This window comes from Vigna umbellata, chromosome 1, assembly GCF_029865625.1.
Source record: "Vigna umbellata cultivar VRB3 chromosome 1, Vumbellata_1.0, whole genome shotgun sequence".
Classification (NCBI taxonomy): domain Eukaryota; kingdom Viridiplantae; phylum Streptophyta; class Magnoliopsida; order Fabales; family Fabaceae; genus Vigna; species Vigna umbellata.
The window spans coordinates 28,948,927-28,970,258 of record NC_142165.1 but is presented as its reverse complement, the minus strand read 5'-3'; the positions used below and the strand labels follow the sequence as shown (position 1 = coordinate 28,970,258).

The window sequence follows — 21,332 nt, the reverse complement described above, 5'->3', positions numbered from 1 at the left end:
CTAAAAAGGACGAAGGATAATAGTAAAAGTTAGGTAGAAGCTTCAACATTCTAGTTTGTGTTGTTCCCTTACCTATTGTTTTGTTGATGAAACTCGGCGAAGCCTTACTGGTTTTGAGACATTTTCTGTTGAGACTCTGGGCATAGCAGTGGGCATAGATGAACCATTGTTCACAGTCTGCAACAATTTTATTACTGTCAGAGTGTGATACTTCAGTCAAATATGTGGATGGATATAGTTAAATCAACAACTATAATCACACAAATAATTGAATATTGGACTTTTCATTAAATAAATCATAATGTGTGAATGCAAGATGTTTAAGTCTTAACCACTATGCCACCTCTATCAAGTTTGTAAAATGGGAATTTGTTCCTTGAGAATGTATTTCACTCACAATTTAATCCCAAAATAAATTATGTACATGGCATAGTTGTCAAATTATTCAAATTCCTTCGTTGTTGCTCTTTCTCTAACATGTTTTTTTAGTGGATTTGAGAGAATTTGTAGAGGATTTGTAGATAACTTTTTTTGTCGTTTATTTGAGTGAATTTGAAGGTAAATGAGAGTGAATTTGAAAATAAAATTTGTGAGAATTAGTATAAAATTGCATTGACGTGACAAATTAAAAAAGTTTATTTCCAAATTCACTCTCATTTACCTCCAAATTCACTCAAATAAACGACTAAAAAATTTATCTTCAAATCCTCTCAAATTCCCTCAAATCCACTCCCTCAAATCCACTTAAAAGAACAACAAAATTGGTCAAATTAATAACTAGCTAACTCGTTAATTATGACAGAGCCAAGAAAACAATGGTAAAACTTTCATCAGGAGTATACATGTTTCTCTGGTTGAATTTTGGTTTTATGATTCTGAATGTTAGATGTTGTTTTGAAAACCCGTTGATGATCAACACTGACTAATGGTCTTTCCGCATCAAGTTGAGTTGAACCATTGACTCCTGAAAAAGGAAATAATGCATCAGATGTGTTCAAACAACAACATTCTATTGCAGAGAATTATCTCTATGATGCTATATGAAACAAATAACCATATTAACAAAAATCTTTGTATATCAAATGACATACTTTTCCATTTTCAACAACAAATATTTTCAAAAGTTGTTTTGGTTTCTTTTTCTTTCTTAAACGGTCATTATAAAATATCACCTCATATTTTTAACTATGAAAATTGCATAATTAAATAAAAAACATCATGAGTTTTTGTGAGAATATCAAAATTATAATAATTGATTCTTCAGATACCTAATACAAGCATGACATTACCTTTATTATTATCCTCCTCCAGTGGTTCAAGACTAGTAGGCACAGCTAGTGGAGCCTACAATTCCAAAATAGACAAGTGAGATATTCAATAAACTAGTACAGATTTAAAGCATGCTATGCAAAAAACCCACGTAAATTTCATTATCCTGTAAATGAAATTGAGAAAATCATAATTAAAAGCAAATCTATCGAGATTCAAAGTTACGAAAAAAAAAAGTACTACGAACTATTGGATTAATTTTCTGTGAAACACTTTTAAGAAAGAAAAATTAAAGACTTCAAACACTTAAATTAAGTCATGTATAAGGTTTTAAAATTACTGAAGGAAAGGAAAGGAATGACTGACATTTGGTTGACTTTGTGTCTTCTGTTGTTGCATCTGTTGATATTTTAGAATAGTCCAATCAAATAAATAGTCAGAATCATATCCTGGTAAAGAAGATTTTATAACATTAGCACAGAACACAAATATTAGACCACAATGTACAATCAAACACCAATACTGCAATCAATGAAGTACACAAACACATTAATGATGGTACTTTTGTAACTTATTTTTAGCAACAACTAACAATCAAGATGTAACTAAAAATATATATACAATGTGAAGCTAGGGGCTTTTTGGGGATCAAGGGTTATAAATAAACACCCTTAGGTAATTCAGGGGATATCAATAATACAATTTTAAGAATGTTTTTCTCTGTCGCTTGTTAGCTGAGAATGAGTGTAACTACTGATATTACAGATCATTTTCAAACAGTCATTACAATGTGAAGTGGTTCATTACTATAATGAATTGCATGAAGAATATAAGTAAATTGGAACATAATTAAGGAGTCACAAATTGATACATACGAATCAATTTGTGTTAACAATTTTGGATTATATATATATATATATATATATATATATATATATATATATATATATATATATATATATATATATATATATATATAACAAAATCATTAAATAAACTAACAATTTTTGTTTGTTTATTATGCACAATGAATTATATTTTTATTGTTCATATTTAAAATTACTGGAGAACAAAAGGTTAATTAATGTATTTTCAACTATTCAAACTGAACATCTTTGTTACAGATGTTAATTAGCAAACCTTAGGGTGCTTTCACTTGAGTGGATTACATTGTGAGAGAATGTGAACGCAGATTTATGGGACGTATTATGTTCGTTTGTTTTGATTTGGAAAGAATGATTTGAGTGAATTTGCGAGTTTCTCACTTTTGTGGTCATCCGCAAAGATGTAAAGATTTGAGATGATTTACATTGAAATCTCATTTTTACCCTCCATAATTTGAGAAAATACACATTTAAATTACCGTATTCGAAGAAATGCAAGAATGGTTGTATTTGGTTTCCACCTATTCGTATTCGGTTCCAGTTGATTGAAGAAATAAACTTCTGCTCCATCTTCTCGTATTCGGTTACACTAGAGAGAAGAAGTGTGATGAATGGTTGTACTCGGTTCCCCATAGTTGTGGTTCCCCTCTCATATTCCTCTCACATGTATTTGGGAATTCGATTCCCCTATTCGGTTCCACAAGCCTGTAAAAGTTTCGTTGATGCTTTCCTCCATGCGGTAATGCTTTACAAGCTTGGTGGCGCACTGTGAACCGTGAAGGAGATGCATAGGTCCATTAACGTGTACAGTAGTGGGAGTCGAAGATGTGGCAAGCCTTCTGGGTGTAGAAAGTGTGGCAAGCCTTTTACTGTGAGAGGGGATTAGAGGACACACGAGAAAAATTATGGTAGGCTTTGGTTCTGCATTTGCAGCTCTGATTTCAAGCACAAGAGGTCCCTCAAAGACCACATTCCTGCTTTTAGTGATGACCACGCTTCACACACTATCGAGAGTTGTGATTAGATTGGGAAGGATGACTTGTTTGGTGACGAAGATGAAGAGGAGTTAGATTTAGAAGATGATGATGAAGGTTATAACAATAATGAAGTGGTTTTTTGGTTTTAATTAATAATAAAAATAAAGTATAGGGTGGATTCTCTCATATGGATTGAAATTACCTATTCTCGTCCATTTTCTCACTACTTTACCAGGTTTAATTACTTATTTATTTCTTACAATTATAAACAATATCATTCTAGGTCTGTATTCCAAAATATTTTTCTATGTTAATGGTTAAACTATTTAATAAAATGAAGAAAAACTAAGAAAAATGTATTTTTAACTATATAAGTATTACACCAGTAGTTAAACTTCTTGAAAGTATCTAAGAAACAAAATACCAATTAAAAATTAATTTTAATAATTAATTTTAATTTATTATTCTTTATAATCATTTTTACAATTAAATATAACATTAACAATTATCATTTTATATAACTTTAATAATTAAGAATATTTTGGTAATCTTTAATTTCTACCAATTAAACAAATTTCTTTTATCTATCACATCAATCAAATTCTACGCTAATTCTTACAAACTTTACTTTCAAATCCACTCTCACTTACCTCCACATTCACTCAAAAAAACAACAAAAAATTTATCTTCAAATCCATTCAATCACTTTCTCCTAAATTATTTCCTCCAAACTCTCTCAAGTGAACTAAACTATAACTTTTCATTATTATCAACATTGTAGCATGCAGAGTCTTGTCTAGGACGTTATGTTGGAAAATAGCTTAACCTCTTTTGAATGTAGTCTTTTAATGTATTTTATGGAGAAATTTTGTCAACTAATTTGATTTTTTTTTCTTAGTAAAATCATGCAAAAAAAAATGAATATTGAAGGTTTCTACATAATTTGCTCAATCATTTGCCTTTGCCAAAGCGAATTTGAGTTCTCCACCCAATGAATGTAACACATTCCCCCAACAAATGCCACTTTGCTAAGCAAAAATTGTTAAATTTCATACTTTTAAAGTTTGTTCTTTGGAGTGATATCTCTCAACCGTTTAAGATCTGCTTCACGAATTTAAGGCTGTATGACGACATGTGTTTCAAAATTTTGATCAGCAAAATGGTAATTTTCTCAAGTTATCCTACTTGTTAAGAATAAATAACCTTAATATATATATACATACATAGAAAGATATATATATATATATATATATATATATATATATATATATATATATATATATATATATATTGGATAATGATATATTAATATAAATTTTTTAACAACATTGTGGTGTCATTTTCTTGTTAAGTTTAGAATTACATAAATACAATAATAAATAAATAATGAATTAGTAAAAAATTAGATAATTAAAATGTCATTAAAAAAATATTGTAATTTTTTTTTATTTTTTTTTTCATTTGGTTTGAAACAAATTTGAGAACTGTGAGAAGAAAAATACCACTTACAGGCACAAAAATCACAAGTTCCTTCCTTCACTAGTGCAGAATTGACTTTTAACGTCCCTCCATAGACGTCCGTCCACAAAAGCCCCAACGTAAATAATTGACCGGTGACATATTCGTAAATAATTGAAACTCTAGACGTCCGTTGTGGGGGGACGGACGTCTATAATATTATAGACGTTCGTGGGAGGGGCACGGACGTCTAAGAGGCTGAACAAATGAACGCTTCAACTCCCCTGTCAGCCCACTAAACGTCCGTAGGGCCTAACCTTGTGAGACTTCATTGGACGTGTCTGAGCAAATTATGAAAATTAATTTTTTTGAATGGGTAGGGCCTAACCTTGTGAGAGTTAAAAAACTTCAACTGATGATTTTACGAACATAGTATGGATCGAAGCTGGATGAACGAACGTCGCATCAGTGAAGAATATGATAAGGGTGTTTCGAAGTTCTTGCAATACGTTGAACAAAATGCTAAGTCATGTCTTTATCCTTCATGCATGTTGGGATGACGTCCTAGAGGTCGACAAGAACCTCTTATGGCAAGATATTCATGTATGTTTTTACTTCATGCAATTTGTGATATACTTATCTTTTATGTTTTCTTTTGGAATAACATGTTTTTTGTTTTAAACAGCAACATTTTGATATTCCAAACACAATACAAATTAGAAAGAAAGTGTTATCGCATATAGCGATAAGATGGAGGGATTTCAAGACAAGGCTGACACGATTATATGTCTTTGGAGACAGGCAACATGAAAATCCCTGTCAGCAATATACATTCACAGAGGAGGGTTGGATGCAGTTTCGTGCATCTAGAGAGTCTGAGGAATGGAAGGTATGTTTCTTAACATCGTCTTTCATTGAGTTTTTATGATTTTACACTTATTTATATACATGGTTTCACAGGGTAAAAGGTTAGCCTCCCAAGAAAGACAAAGGCTAAACGATGCACCCCACTTGTTATCACGAGGTGGTTATGCAAAACTGGAGAAGAAACTGAGAAAGTCTAGAGCGGATGCCTTGGAACTTGAGTCGCCGGACCTAGCACCTGCACCTGCTAGGTACGAGCTGTGAAAGGCTGCTCGGACTAAATCTGATGGGAACATGACATCTTCCTCAGCTGCCTTGATCTCACAGAGAATTGTAAGTTCAAATTATAAGAAGTTATGTGACTGTGTATCTATCACAGCATGTCTTCTAAGTAACTTTGTTTTTTCATGTGCAGGATGAGTTGGTTGAGCAGCAGACTCAGGGCACATTTGATGGCCAAGGTAGGGACGACATTCTAACAACGGCCATTGGAAGGCCTGAGCACCCAGGACGTGTACGTGGAGTTCCTGGGGCGATTGGTCTTCGTGCCTACTTTGGCCCAACACAGAAAACCCCCTCATCAATGAGTCAGGAGACACTGAGGCAGATGGATCTTCAGTGGGAGGAAAGGCTCAACCAAAGCATGAGATCAATGGAGCAACGATTCATGGAGCAGCTACAAGAACAAAAAGAAATACAAAGAGCGCTTGAAGAAAAGCTGCATTCCATGACACAAGACAACATGGGGGTCGCTGAAACTCCCACACCACCTCATGTCAGCACTAGAGGATCATGCTCTGCTGTAGACCCCACTCAGTATAGCGGTCAATATGAGCTGTTGGTTGATGGGGATCCCCCACGCATTGTGGCTGTCGGACGAGTGCTTGAGGGAGGGCAGACTATTCATGGTGTTGCCATATTACCCCAGCACGTGCGTGTGACCATTGACGAGGTTCGGGATCCCCAGGCTCAGGTGCCTGTACCCACTCCAGAAATTAACTTTGAGGGGGAGGCCATAGGATCATTTATTGTCTGGCCTAGAGCATTGATCATGTCACACATCGCTACTCCACAAGTATAATGTCTTTTTCCTTAGTATTTCTATGTTTATTCTTCAAATAATTGTTGATAACTCTTTGACGTAAATTCTTATCTTCAGTTCACACGTCCTCAGAAGCAGCCAATTCATGATACAGTCATACATGAAGATGATGAAATGGCTGAAGCGGAGGATGATCCTCTATCAAATCTAATGGCAAAATTACCCAGATTGAAGAAAGCATCATTAGAACTATACTGGGATTTGAGAGTATTTGGTCTTCCCCCACATGTGCCAGTTTATATCACATTCTCTGATGCATTGGAGGGGATTAGGGGAGACAGGATGTTGAATATTTCCATCATTCAGTTGTGGTGCATGTAAGATAGTCAATTTGGTCTTTCATATTACTTTTATTTACATTGTTATAGTTTCTAACAACTTAACTTTGTTGTTTTAGGTACATGGACACAATCGTTGTAGACCAAGGTCGGTCTTCCATGTACGGATTTGTTGAACCTCAGACCATTCAACCGTCTGGTAACACACTTCAAAACAGACAACATTATTTGCAAACATGGATGGATGAGTCAAAAAGAGACGTATACCTTGTGTCATACATTGAGGGGTAGGTGTTGTTATATGTGGTCAGTTCATTATTATTGTTTCCTTAATTAGTTGAATAACTATTTGTCTTTCGTGATAGGTCGCACTGGCAGCTGATGGTCATCATTCCCAAACAATGTAAAATTATATGGTTTTGTTTGTTGCACAGGAGGATGAAAAATGACTTGAGAACCATGCTTCAAGGGTAAGTGTTTCTCCAAAAATGACTTTGAATGTGATGTTCACCTTCAACTTTTATGATAAATATAGTCATATTAATTATACTTTGTGTTTTCAATCTATACAGAGTTATTGGTAAATCTGGTGGTCAACTGGTTCAAATTTTGTATCCAAAGGTTGTAAGTCATTTATAGTTCTAATTCATTTTCTATGTTATTGAATTATCTAAATTCTTAACTATTTAGTTTGTTATTTTAGTGTAACCAGCAGCTAGATTCATGGGAATGTGGCTTCTATGTGATGTGTTGGATTAAGACCATCATTGGAGCTGTCATTACAGACGACTGGAATGAGGTAATGATGTATACCTTGAATACATTACAAATCAAATTCATCTTCAAACATATATATGAAACCATAATGAATCTTTCTTGAATTTTGCAACGCTTCAAGAGTACATCTCCTATACCAGAGGACACAATTAGGCAGATAAGGCAGGAGTGGACCGCTTATCTTCTGCAAAGATGGAGTTATGAATAGTTTTATTTGTTGTTGAACATTGCTTAATTTTAGTTTAAGTTTTATATTGATAGTTTTGGTAATGGATTATATTTTACATTAAGTAGAACTTTGTTTATATGAAACGCATATATATATATATATATATATATATATATATATATATATATATATATATATATATATATATATTATTGCAAAATTGTTCTGGGACAATTTTCTGCTTTTCAGGTGTGGTTTTATTGCAAAAATAAATTGATTTTTAAAAAAAATACGCCCAGTAGACGTCGGTTAGTGCACTGTCGGACGTCTATAGACGTCAGGCAGTGCACAAACGGACGTCCAACCCCAGCCCTACCACAAAACAATTCAAGCAGGTGGGTGTCGGGGGATACACCTCGGACGTCTGTGTAGACGTCGGGGGAGGGAGGGGACGGACGTCTTTGGGGACGTCAGACGGGCACGTGGGGACATCTATATGGACGTCTGACGGTGTACGCCGGATGTCTGGATAGGCGTCGGGCCTGACACATCGGACGTCTATATAGACGTCCGATGTGGACCCCCCGACGTCTGAGTAACGTCACCCACAAAGACGTCGGGGGGAGGTCGAACGTCAAAAGGCCAAAAGAACAGACGTCTAAAGTCCTTTTTGTACTAGTGCTTCCTTCACTTTATCACCTTTTTTTTTTCCTCGTTTTCAATTTCTATTGATTAAAACTTACTTAGATATATAAGTCGTTCTCATATTTCATGTTTTATGTGGTATGAGATGTGACAAATGAATTATATGATTTTTGGATTGTAAAACCCCAACTTTTCTAATCCTTCTATAACTATATATATTTTCTTGAATACTTCATGTGGGTTTTTAACATCATTTTTCTTTACATTGAAATATAGTTCCTAGTGAATAGGTTTTTAAATATTGTTTATATTTCAGTATTTATATAAAAAAGGAAATTGTAAAATGTGATAGTTGAAATCCATATATCTCTTAAGAGACCATAATTCAATAACATTAGAGGATGTGATGGCACCTAAGTTCAAACTCTCTATAAGGGTATAAATATAACAAAATCATAAAGTAAATGAAACGTCTAACAAAATGTTTGAGCTCACCACTAAATCAATAAAATGGAGAAAAAAAAAGTTAAAAACTTTAGTGCTAGGAACAAATTATTACTTCATTAGTTTATTTTTAAGTTATTTTTTTTTAATTTTGGATATGATTAGCAAAAACTCTCTTTTAATTACATCTTGAACCAACATAGTCATCTTAAGTTATATCAAGGCTCAAACCCACAATTTATTTATAGTCTTTAATCTTACACATACTGGACATCTAAATTTGTATTTAAATTATGTATTGGAACATACTTTTAATTATGTTTGTTTTTCCATCGTCTCTTGGAAAGAGGAAAGACAAACTCTACAAAACAATGGAGGAAAGTATTAGTATTTCCTTTTTATTTTTCTAGTGAACATTTTAACTTCATTATTTGTTTCTTTTAATACGTGTAGCTAATTTATTTGGATAAAAAGTGTTATAACTTCCTTTGAACATGATTTGTTTTCTTTTAACTAATAATTAGATAACTTCATTCAACCTAATGCCTCTTAGGACTTAATCACTCATAACTTTTTCTTTGTCAATTAGCTTTGCATGACCAAACTAGTTAGTTTATCAAACCTTTGATAGCTAGGATTAGGAAATTTTCATAATCAACTTAATTTCTATTTTCTCCTATTGTTTTTTTTCTAAACTATCAACTAAAAGTCATATTAGAAAGTGAGTTTAAGTCTAACTCAACCCCACAAAACTAACTTGTAAGGTGAGGTTTGCACCCCACTTATATATTATTATTTGGTCTTATCTCTAGTCGATGTGGGACTTCCAACAAGTCACATATCAATTCAATTAGAAATAAGTCAATTTTATAGTATATATAGTAAGTACAAACCTCATACAAACTAATTTTATGAAGTTGAATTATGTTTAAAGTTTATTTCTTAACAATATTATACAATCATTTCATTTAAGATAAGTATATATATAGATGAATTGATTCACTTTATTATGTATATGAATGCAGTATTTATACAAGATGAGCACTACATAATAAGAAGAGATATATGCTATCAGTGATTCCTGAAATATCTCCTAATATGTTAAGATTATGATTCCTAAAATATCTCTTAACCATTATGACTAAATCAAAACCCACTAATAATAAATTATTGTTGCTGATCATTTATCAATAACAATATATATCATGCACGGCTACAATTAATATTGGTGGGAATAATAAACTAACAAGAAAATTAACTTATACAATGAGGGATAACTAGCATGCGAGAAATAAAAAAATTAATACCTGCACGAGTGAACAGATTACGAAACAAACGCTTCAAAAGACCATAATCTGGTCGTTGATCAAATGTCAAAGAGCGACAATAATGAAAGTAAGAGGCAAACTCCACAGGATATGACTTGCAAAGTACCTAAGAAGATAACATGTAGTATATTAAGCTTATATGCATAACAAAAAGTTCAATAGTAAAATCTTTCTTAGGATAATGATGAGTTAAACATTGAATAAATCATCGATACCATTTTTTGGAAACATAATTTTTGATTATGAAGTCAAGGATTCAAGCCTTCAAACCAAGTTACCCATGTTTTTCTAATTCTTATCATCAGAGCAAGTAAAAGTGAAAATTGTTTATAAACAGACCTCAATGGGCGTTGATAACTTCTTTTTGCAAATTTGATCATACTTTTGTCTTTTGGTGGCAGCTTGCAAACCTTGCCATGGAAGACTGAAAGAATTCAAGAACCAAATATCAAGCCACATGTTGAAAAATATGTGCAACTAATACTCAAAATTTTATATTAATCAAGATTCATTTTAACATTCGATGGGATTGCACATACCTTCCTCTTAAAAAGTACATTAAAACATAGCCAAGAGACTCCAAATCATCTCGACGACTTTGCTCTAATAAGAAGTAAAAAAAAATGAGGGAAATTATAGGTTACAATCTATGGAGGAGAAAAAAGGAAAAATTCTTTGTACTTACCAATTCCTGAGTGAGTATTGCAACTTGCATAACGGGCAGTCCCTGTTAAACCTTTGTTTTCTCTGGATGAATTTATCAATGTAAGAACAAGCTTTAAGCAACAATAATCTGACACGAAATATAAACTTGATTTTGGTTTCTCATTTTTAGCAATAATGCATCTACCTATAAACAGATTTTTTGCAACATTACTATAGGGACAAGTATGGAAAAGTCCTAACACTTAAAAGCTTCTTAGTTATACTAAATAGTGTATATAAAATGACGAATATTATACCATACAGAGATAAAGGAGTTGCCGAGAATAAAATATCTTTAATTTTAATTTATTATCGTTTCTCATATACATTGTACTGAAATTAGATATTCCATAATTAATGAACCTGAAATATAATCTGTAATAATAAGAGATTAGATAAAATAGTAAAACTAGACAGAAAAATATATGTACCTGTAAGGGATATGCTTATTTGTGATGGGATCCCTGTATCTTTTTGCTAGTCCAAAGTCAATCATGTAAATCTGAGAGTGTTACATTACAACATTATATATTAAAAGTTGAAAGCTAAAGAAAATACTAAATAATCTTTTTATCCACAGAGAAACTGAAAGAACAAAAATACTAATGAAGCAATACCTGATTTGCTTTCTTTCCGAGACCCATAAGGAAGTTATCGGGTTTGATGTCTCTATGCAAAAATCCTTTGGAATGTATATATTCTATCCGTGTAAGCTGTGGTCAATTAAACAAAAGCAGATTTATCTTTAATATTTATATATTTTTTTATAGATGAATAAAAAATTATAATTTTGTTTTTAATTTCTAAATTGTGAATCTGCATAGAAAAGTAAGAAACTGGAGCGTGAAAAGGAATCAGTGATTACCATCTGATCAGCCAACATCAAAACTGTTTTGAGAGATAATTTATTGCCACAGAAGTAAAAGAGATCTTCAAGACTTGGTCCCAGAAGTTCGATAACAAGAACATTATTGTCCGCGTCAGTGCCACACCATTTCATTCTTGGAATTCCACCTTCAATTTCATAACAATGTGGAATCAGAATCTATATAGAAAATATTCCAACAGCATTTGAGTTTCTGTTAACTTACTTCCTCCTTGAAGAATACTATATAAATTGCACTCGTACAATAGCTGTGGTTGATTGGTTTTCTTGCTCTCCTATAAAACAAGCAAAATATTGCTTTTAGAAATTGAAATATCTATACTTTTGAAATATTAGAATTCATCTATATTTCATAAAAATGGATGGAAAGTGGAATGCAAACAAGTATAGGTAAGTAACTTGTATAGGTAAGCTAACTTGTCAGCCTCTCAAACTTTAACAGATTGGATTTGAGTTTTTAATCCGCTGCTCCATCTTGACAAAGTGTGACAACCAGTTTTTTTTCTTCTTTTTAAATAAAATTAAATATAATAATTTAAAAAATTAATATTTTGTATTATATTGCTTTTAAGATGTATATATCAATTAATTATAATAAAATAATTTAATAACATGATTATAATTATTTTAATTTATTTTATCAAATAATCAATTAAAACTTAAAAAATACCTACTCTTAACATATATATATATATATATATATATATATATATATATATATATATATATATATTAATAAAGAGGATTAGTTTCTCTAATTATTTTAGTGTACGCATTTCGTTACAATTTTATATTTTTATAAATTATTTAAATTTTTAATTTTTATATATTTTCTTAAATTAATTAAATACTAAAAATAAAAGCTCCCTTCAATAAAAAATTAGAAATAATTTATTTTATATACTTTTTAATAATTAGGATAAAAATTAATTTTTTTATTGTAATAAAAAATGGATAGACGTTCACATAAGTACACTTTGTTTCCAATGACATAACAAATTTTAAAAATATAAAATTAAATAAAAACTCACTCCTGTCAAAAATACTTATGGGATTCTATTTAATGTCGATCTTTTTTACTTTAATCATTTTCTTTTTCACGGTTAGAAATTTATTATTTAGCCATCGATTTTAGTGTTCAAAATATAGGTGTCATATGATAACGAGCTATTTAGTCACCTCTATTTCATAAGTGACAAATTTGCAATTGAATGAAAAGTTAGTCATACAAGAGTATTTAACGACTAATATTATGTGTTCTAAAAACTTTGAAATAAAGGGAGATTGTTAGTGATTGAGAGGGAAATATTCATCTATTTAGCAAAGCATTTTGTTTCAGTCACAAAAATAAAGCAAACTAGTAAATCAGTGACCCATTCTTGTTTTGTTATTAAATTAAAGTTTTCCCCTAAAACGTTTTAGTTTGCCTCCATCTTACTAAAATTCCCAATTCATGTAACCTTCAGTGCTAATTCCACATCTTCTCTCCAATGTTCAATCATATTTGTGTTAGCCTATCCTCAATCAAACGTTAATTTTTTTTATCCATCCTTCCTTCACTTATAGACGTTACCATTTTCCCTATCTATTGAAACACAATCCCCTTTCCCTGTTTGCAAGCCCTAAATGATTTCTTCTACCCTAATATCTATGAAAGTGTGAAATCCCAAGTAGAAGCAACAACTTATAATGACTCTAGTAATGTCTCAAATGCAAGGTCCCAAGTAATTTTATTTCCTATTACTAATGTTAACAATTGATTTTTCACTATTCAATTAGATAAATTATTGTCAAATATATATATATATATATATATATATATATATATATATATATATAATCCCAAGTTACCAAGTCTCATGTTTAGTAGTCTTATTGTTGGTCATCTATAAGTACATTTACCTAGTCTTTTGCTCACATATAATATGTGATCATTAAAGGTGGGTACCAAAACAAAACGAAAGAAATGAAGGGTAAACTTATTTGTTTTTATAAAGTTCTATCAAGCATTTCATATTATATAATTTAGGTTTCAATCAAATTTTAATTATTTTCAACTCATTATTCAATATTAGACACAAAAGTAAACCTAAAAGACTATACTTTTAGAGACGTATATATATAGGGTGTCAACGTTCTTGTAAAGTTTGGCACCTGTCATAAATTTTTTCTACAGTAAATTCAAGCCTCAACAATAACATTCACCTTATCTCAAAACCAACATCATTATCCCCAAATTGTCACCCTCATCCCAAAACCATCATGATAGGGTTAGTTCTTATCAATCCTTTAAGTCACGTTATTATTTCATACCAATATGTACACAAGGAATCTTTTTTTACTCTCACCACCTAAACCTCATTCTCTATTTGATTATGAGAGTTTAGTAGAGTCATGATGACTTACGCCTAAATTAATAGACAATCATATACATTACACTACATAATTCAAAAAATAGTTATACATCCATATCACAATATTCAATATATTGTTGGCATTCAAGTCAAGGTTATATTCAATCTGACATACACCATTACCGCAAGCCCTCGTTTCATTAATTCTCATCAAGCCATAAAAAGCATTCATAGAAATCTCTTATCATAACTCAGGCAAATTAAAACATTTATCACATATAAAAAATTCCATATCATTTATATGATTCACATCCTCATCATCATTACCATTTTAGTTATAAAGATCACACACATAAATATATGTACAACAATTCATCATCAAAACATAAAACAACTAATAACTAATTCCAAGTTAGTCAACTCACAAATGATGAAGCATATTAGTATTTGGAACTTATAAAAGTTAATAAGACTACCTAACCATAGAAGTAACCTTTCCTAAAGGTAAAGGTCCCCATCTCAATAGATTGAGGTATTTCTAATTAGAGAATCTATTTGAAATTCTGATCAATCCAATCTCAGACACTCAATACTACTATAAATTTCAAGGATCATCTAATACATAGGAATAAATGGTGTCCTAGTAAATTTTCACAATGAATTTGAGTCGTGCACTAGTCGTATTGTACACACCAATCCCTTTTCGTTAACCTTACCTTTAGTGATTTTCCAACTATCATTCATTTGTTTTCTCATTACTTTTTTTAGTTCATTGGAGTTAATGTTTGTTGTAAGTTTGAGTTTCTAACTAGATTTGTGGGAGAAATGGAAGACAAGTTCGTAGATGGATATGTTAACATGAAGGTGAGGGGTGGGTCGTCAGCAAGGATGAAGAGCACAACATCAAACTTCACGCTTGAAATCGTAGTTAACTTTGACGTTCTCCTCTTTGTCCCCATCGACGACCTAACCCTCGCATTTGACGCCAACACACCCATCCAAAAATGCATCTTCCATTTCTCCCGCGAATCCAGCCAACCCTAATGAACTAAAGGAAGTAAGAAGAAAACAAGTGAATTATAGTTGGAAGATCGTTAATATTAAGGTTAACAGAAAGGGAAACGTTAACAGAAGAAAATTTACTAGTGTGCGACTCAAAGACTTTGTGAAAATTTACCAAGTCATCATGTATTCCATTGCATTCAATGATCCTAGAAACTGACAACAACATTGAGTAATTGAGGTAGTAAGGAAAAGTTTGAATTGATCATAATTTTAAAGAGAGTTTCTAATTAGGAATAACTCAATTTATTGAGCTAGGGAACTTTCAGCTTTAGGAAAGGTTATTTTTAAGGCAAGGGAAGCTTATTGATTTGTATAAGTTCCAAATATTAATATGCTTCATAGTTTGTGAGTTGGTTGGATTAGAATTAGTTATTAGTTGTTTTATGTTTTGGATGATGAATTTTTGTACATGTATTTTTTGTTTGTGATCCTTATAGCTGAAATGCTAGTGATAATGAAGATATGAATTATATAAATGATATTGAATTTTGTATATGTGATAAATTGTGATTTGCCTGAGTTATGATAAGAAATTTCTATGAATGCTTTTTATGGCTTATTGAGAATTATTGAGATGAGGAAAATGTGGTGATGGTGTATGTCGAGTTGAATAGAGCCTAAGCTTGAATGCCAAAAATATATTGAATCCACTAATAACAATGTATCACTATTTTGTGAATTGTATGAATATAGTCATTTCGACGTGAAGTCATCTTGACTCTACTAAACACTAATACTCAAATAGAGAATAAGGTTTAGGTGGTAAGACTCGAAGGATATTCCTTGTCTGCAGGATCGGTATGAAATATTATCGTGCCTTAAAGGATTGATAGGAACAAACCCTATCTTGATGGTTTTGGGATAAGGGTGATGGTTTTGGGTAAACCTGTTAAGTTGAGCCAAACCGGCTCACACTAGTTAACTCATCACAACTTGAGGATGATGGTTTTTGGATAAGAGAAATATTGTTGTTAATGTTTGAATGTACTATAGAGAAAATTTATGATAGGTGCAAGACTTTATAAGAACATCAACACCATGTATATGTCTCTTGATCTAGAGCCTTATAGGTTTATTTATATCAAGTGTTGAATGATTAATATCTGAATGAAATTTGGATGAAATCCTGAATTATATAATATAAAAAGCATGATAGAAATTTATAAAAATAAATAAGTTTACCCTTTATTCCTTTTATGATGTTTTGACATCCACCTACAATAATTATATTATATGTCAAAAGATTAAATACTTGCAGAAAATCTTACTAGTGAACAACAAAAATGAGACTGTTAATATGATAAATTAGGATTATATATATATATATATATATATATATATATATATATATATATATATATATATATTCTTCTTCTAGTAATATAATATTTATATATTTTCTTTTGAAAACAATTTAAACACTTTTCTTGGTAAAAAGAATATATAATATAAACATATCAATAATGTGATGAACAAATTGACAGTAAAGAAGAGTATTAATATGGGATGTTATAGTTTAGAATAAATAATTGAATACTCTTGCAATTTTAGTAACTAAAAGTAAAAAAACAAGAATGATGGTTTGTGAATAGAAAATAACAAAGTTTAAATTAATTAAAAACTAAAATTATACATACTAAAACGTATATTGTCTTTAAATATTAAATCAGTTTATTATAATTAATAATTAAACCTTAACCTATAAATATTAATAATTTAAATGTTTAAATATGTTTTTAGTTTTTAATTTTGACATAAAATTGAAAATTTTTCATATGAGAAACTTTGATACATTTTTTGGTTTTTAAATTTTATAAATGAATGAATATAATTTTTTTCATCCAATTACGTATTAATGTTTATTACGTGTAAAACGTGTTTATTAGTTAATACTGTAACAAGAATGTGTTAAATTATGTAAACCAAATGTTAGCATGAATTGTGTTTGGCACATGAAATTTTTTTAACATAATTGAGTTAAAAGTCGATATCCATTTATTTTTAGATTTTAAGATCAAAATATTACAAAATTGTGAACATACCTTACAATTTAAGTTATATCATTATTGTATATTTTAAATTTATAAAATAATTAATTTTTTATTTTAATTTTTAATTTAAAAGAAAATAGGTTGACGAAATTTGGTGTACTATAACAAATGAACTGAAATCAATTAATAAAATAAAACATCCAACTTAAATTTTGGACAAAGCAAGGACCAACTCTTCGGTCAAAGTTCAGTTTATAATTTGAAATTCTAATGATATGTGACAAATTTTTTTTTACAACATTTAATTAAACATGTCACATAATAATAAATAAATAATAAATTAATAAAAAAATAGTTCATATATTATACCAAAATGTTGTAAAAGAAATCTTATCAAAATATTTTGGTCCATTCTAATAATAGCATGAAGACAACTTTCAAAGTTAATTAACAAAGAATTCGGACTTGGTACAAAAGGTTTTGCCAATCGATGGAAAAAATGATTGATCAGGTTTGTCATTTTAATTGGTCAGTTCCGTATTATTAAATTATTATTATTATTATTGTTATTTTATAGCTTTAACTTTTCTAATACTTTAGCAAGCTAAATTATTAATTTATTTTATATCATTTAAACGAAATATTTATTTAAATTATTTGTATAAAGTGAATAATTTAATTTTCTCTTTTTTTCTTTTATTTTTATTATTTTACCCAAACACACCAACTCTTTTAGCTTGTTTTGAAATTAGAAATCAGTCGGCCAGATCAATTTTCGGCTATCAATATGCTAGTTAAACTGGATCAACCATTATATTTAGACGCATGAATTTTTTTATAAAAAGCATAATAAAAAGAATAAAAGATTTGAACATGAATACTTAGTAATACAATAATGTTTTGATTTTGTTATTTTTCTTTTTGATTTTTTTTTCTTTTGCTATCTGTTGTTAATTTGTTTGATTAAATTTAGCAATGTTACGCCATCTCAAGTAAAACATCAATCTATAACACTATCATGGACTAGGATGAAGAATGGTATACTTCTAAGAAAAAAATAACAAATTTGTGACGACTGCAAAATTACATATTTAGAGAAACTAAAATTAAAAATTAAATATTTATTGGGGATGAAAATAAAAATGACTAACTTTCTCAAAACCAAAAGAAAAAAACCAATATATTTACAAAGATCAGAAACAGAAGTCACTTTTTTTTTTTTTTGAGAAAAGTCAAGTATTTACCATACTAAAAAAAATAACAATAATTACTGAAAAATCTAATCATTTTGCAAAAAGGAATATCTACAATTAGAAACTAATAACACTAATGGTCATGAATCACCTTAACTTGAAGAAAAATCAAAGTATGCCGAATCTTTACATTAAATGAAAAAAATTGATAAATTATATTAATGCTAAAATTGACTAATTTAGCCATTTCTTAAACAAATGATTGGGTTAACATAAATACCCTTATGGTGTTCAACACAAGGAAGCAAGAAAGGGGTTACATTTTCATTTGTCTTAAAGGAAATGGATTAATATTAGAAATTGAAATAAAACACTTCTGTTTTACGAGAAGGAAAAGTTATTTTACTAAATACTTTTTAATAAAATTTTGGTTCAGAGTTTAATCCTAAATCCTTAAGGCTTTGTTCGTTTGAATGAATTTGGAAGAGTTTGAGGGGTTTTAAAGTAAATTTTGTTGTTGTTTATTTGAGTAGATTTAGAGATAAGTGAGAGTGGATTCTGAAGTAAATTTTTTTAATCTATCACATAAATCAAATCTTACACTAATTCTTATAAACTTTATTTCTAAATTCACTCTCACTTATTTCCAAATCTACTCAAATAAACAATAACAAAATTTACATTCAAATCCTCTTAAATCCTCTCAATCAGCCTCTCCCAAATACATTCAAGTAAACAAAGTCTAAATAAAAAATTTACTTTAATTGATTTAAATACTAATTGTGCCTTTGGGCATGTTTTATGTCGGTTCTTAGCACCAACCCTTACGAATAATAAATAAGAAATTAAAAACAAATTATGCCGGAAATGGAAGTCAATAAATTTGCGACGACGAGACAAAGGAAATAAGACTCACCATTTTGATGGCTACGATTTCAGAAGTATCTATATGTGATCCTGGGAATAAAACATACACAAGTTAAAAAGATAATTTATAATAATAATAATAATAATAATAATAATAATAATAATAAACCAAAACTATATAAGTTAAGGGATATATTTTCTAAAATATTATTTACTGAATTAGTTCTTTAAAAATAAATTTTATTTTATTTTAATTCTGTAAATATTTTATGTCAGAAAGTATTTTATTAACTAAATTCTTTAAGAAATAAAGGGTTAAATAAGTTCTTTATTATCTCAATATTACGAGTAACTTTTTAGTTTCAATCCATTATTTGATTTTTTTAATTTAATCTATTTTTTTAACATAAGTATAGTATCTTCCCTAAATTGATTGTAATCACGAAAATGGTAACATGTGACATAAATAATATCAATTAAAGTTAAACTGTAAGCCAAAGTAACATGATCAACAAATGTCATATAACATTCAACTATTACCATAAATTTAACCTTAAGAATCATGTTATTTCGTTTTTAAAAAAACTAGGACCAAATTAAAAGTATAAAAAAATAGTAAAATGAAATAAAAAAACTATCATGTATCATTAAAAAAACTATTTAACAAAGAAAAAGTAATAGCAAAAAGTTTCCTACCAATGTAAATTTCACCAAATGATCCGCTCCCAATTTTTTCACCGATTTTATACTTTCCTCCAAGGATTCTCGCCATTGAAACTCTAAACGACAACGTTTTACTGATACACAAACAGAGGGAATGCCAAAATCGAGGTTTGCTGTGAGAGGCTGAATCGGTTTGGAATATATGAAGAAGAGAAGAGGAGAGAGAGGAGAATAGATTCCATAGCAGGGTTAGTTTGGGAATTACAGTTTTACATTTAAAAGTTTGTTGATGACGTAGGTGGACAAGAAATATATCCAACAAGGCAACGTAGCGTGCATCAGTCGCATCACTTTTCAATTCCTTGTCCCTAAAATCAGCCGTGAGTCATTTTGTCCAAATGCATATTTTATGGTTTTATGATTTTTTTTTAATTAATTGAACCTTTTCATGCTATGATTTGGATATTAAATTTTCTAATCTTAGAAAATGATTAGCATAACTCTAATATTAATATTTTCACCAGATGAATTTTTCCTTCGTTAATTCAAAATAAAATCCCTTAATAGACCAATATTTGTTAGGAAAAGAAACTTGTTGAAGATAGAAAATCGGCTTCCAGAAGTCTTAAATATCGAAGGCAACGTGTGCTTTTGTTTTGATTTTCCTGCTGAAAATTAAATTTTATTGAATTTTGTTTTTAAGAGGGTTAATGGGATTTTTTTGAGAGATGATGTGATCTGAATAGCTTTAAGTTTCTAACGTGTTTTTAAGGGTTGAAATGCGAAAAAATCAATTTGTAAAAGATATTCCGACACTTGTTAATAAGAGAGTTTAAATCTATAAAAGTGAATATTGGAGAATGTGTACCAGATTGAGTGTGATTATTAGAGTGTGATTATTAGAGTGATAGAGTATTTCTTAGAAAATACTAGTTGTATTTATAGGATTAACATGGACCATGAACTTATGTTGTGATATTGAATACTATCTTGAAAATGATACTTACCTTAAGTAGATAATAATAATAAAGTGATACTTTACCATAAATAATAACTATAATATCAAACTGGTGAAATTAATTATGATTGTCATTAATTTGTGAATATACTTTCAATAGATCTATTATAGGTTGTTCCAAGATGAAGAGGCTTAATGAGCCATGTTAAGTCGTGCTCTTTAGTACATATATTGGATCAGGTAGGTACATAAGTCCCTCTAATCTTTAGAGTTTGATTAACGAATGAGGAGTGATCGTGACCATATCTTGGTCGAGTTATGGCCAACTTGTAGAGTTATAGGTGGATTAACCGTTTGGTCAGGATGTTCGAGTGCTAAAGGACAATCTTTGCTTTATGCTGCAGAATTGGCAAACTTAGTGTTGTCGACGTAAACAGGCTTTATGCTAGGTTGTC

At 30.0% G+C, this 21,332-nt stretch overlaps 1 protein-coding gene across 1 annotated transcript; it reads right to left on the bottom strand.

The window, feature by feature from the left end:
* Nucleotides 1-72: 72 nt before the first annotated feature.
* Nucleotides 73-20,028, bottom strand: LOC124825285 (casein kinase 1-like protein 3). The gene is made up of 14 exons (XM_088109809.1): nucleotides 19,953-20,028; nucleotides 19,306-19,346; nucleotides 11,992-12,061; nucleotides 11,766-11,914; nucleotides 11,518-11,613; nucleotides 11,332-11,402; nucleotides 10,881-10,942; nucleotides 10,735-10,798; nucleotides 10,535-10,619; nucleotides 10,175-10,301; nucleotides 1,636-1,718; nucleotides 1,290-1,344; nucleotides 843-964; nucleotides 73-177 (listed from the first exon to the last, which is right to left on the bottom strand). Exons 1-14 carry the CDS (start codon nucleotides 20,026-20,028, stop codon nucleotides 73-75), a joined length of 1,206 nt encoding a protein of 401 aa, XP_087965935.1.
* Nucleotides 20,029-21,332: the final 1,304 nt, after the last annotated feature.

Bases quoted from the DNA above. Each gene is read 5' to 3' on its own strand.
- LOC124825285 (XM_088109809.1), bottom strand. From the start codon at position 20,028: ATGGCGAGAATCCTTGGAGGAAAGTATAAAATCGGTGAAAAAATTGGG. The intron at 11,403-11,517 runs GTATTGCTTCAT...TAACACTCTCAG, and splicing joins TCGGAAAGAAAGCAAATCAG to ATTTACATGATTGACTTTGG. The intron at 10,799-10,880 runs GTAAGTACAAAG...ACTTCTTATTAG, and splicing joins CAATACTCACTCAGGAATTG to AGCAAAGTCGTCGAGATGAT.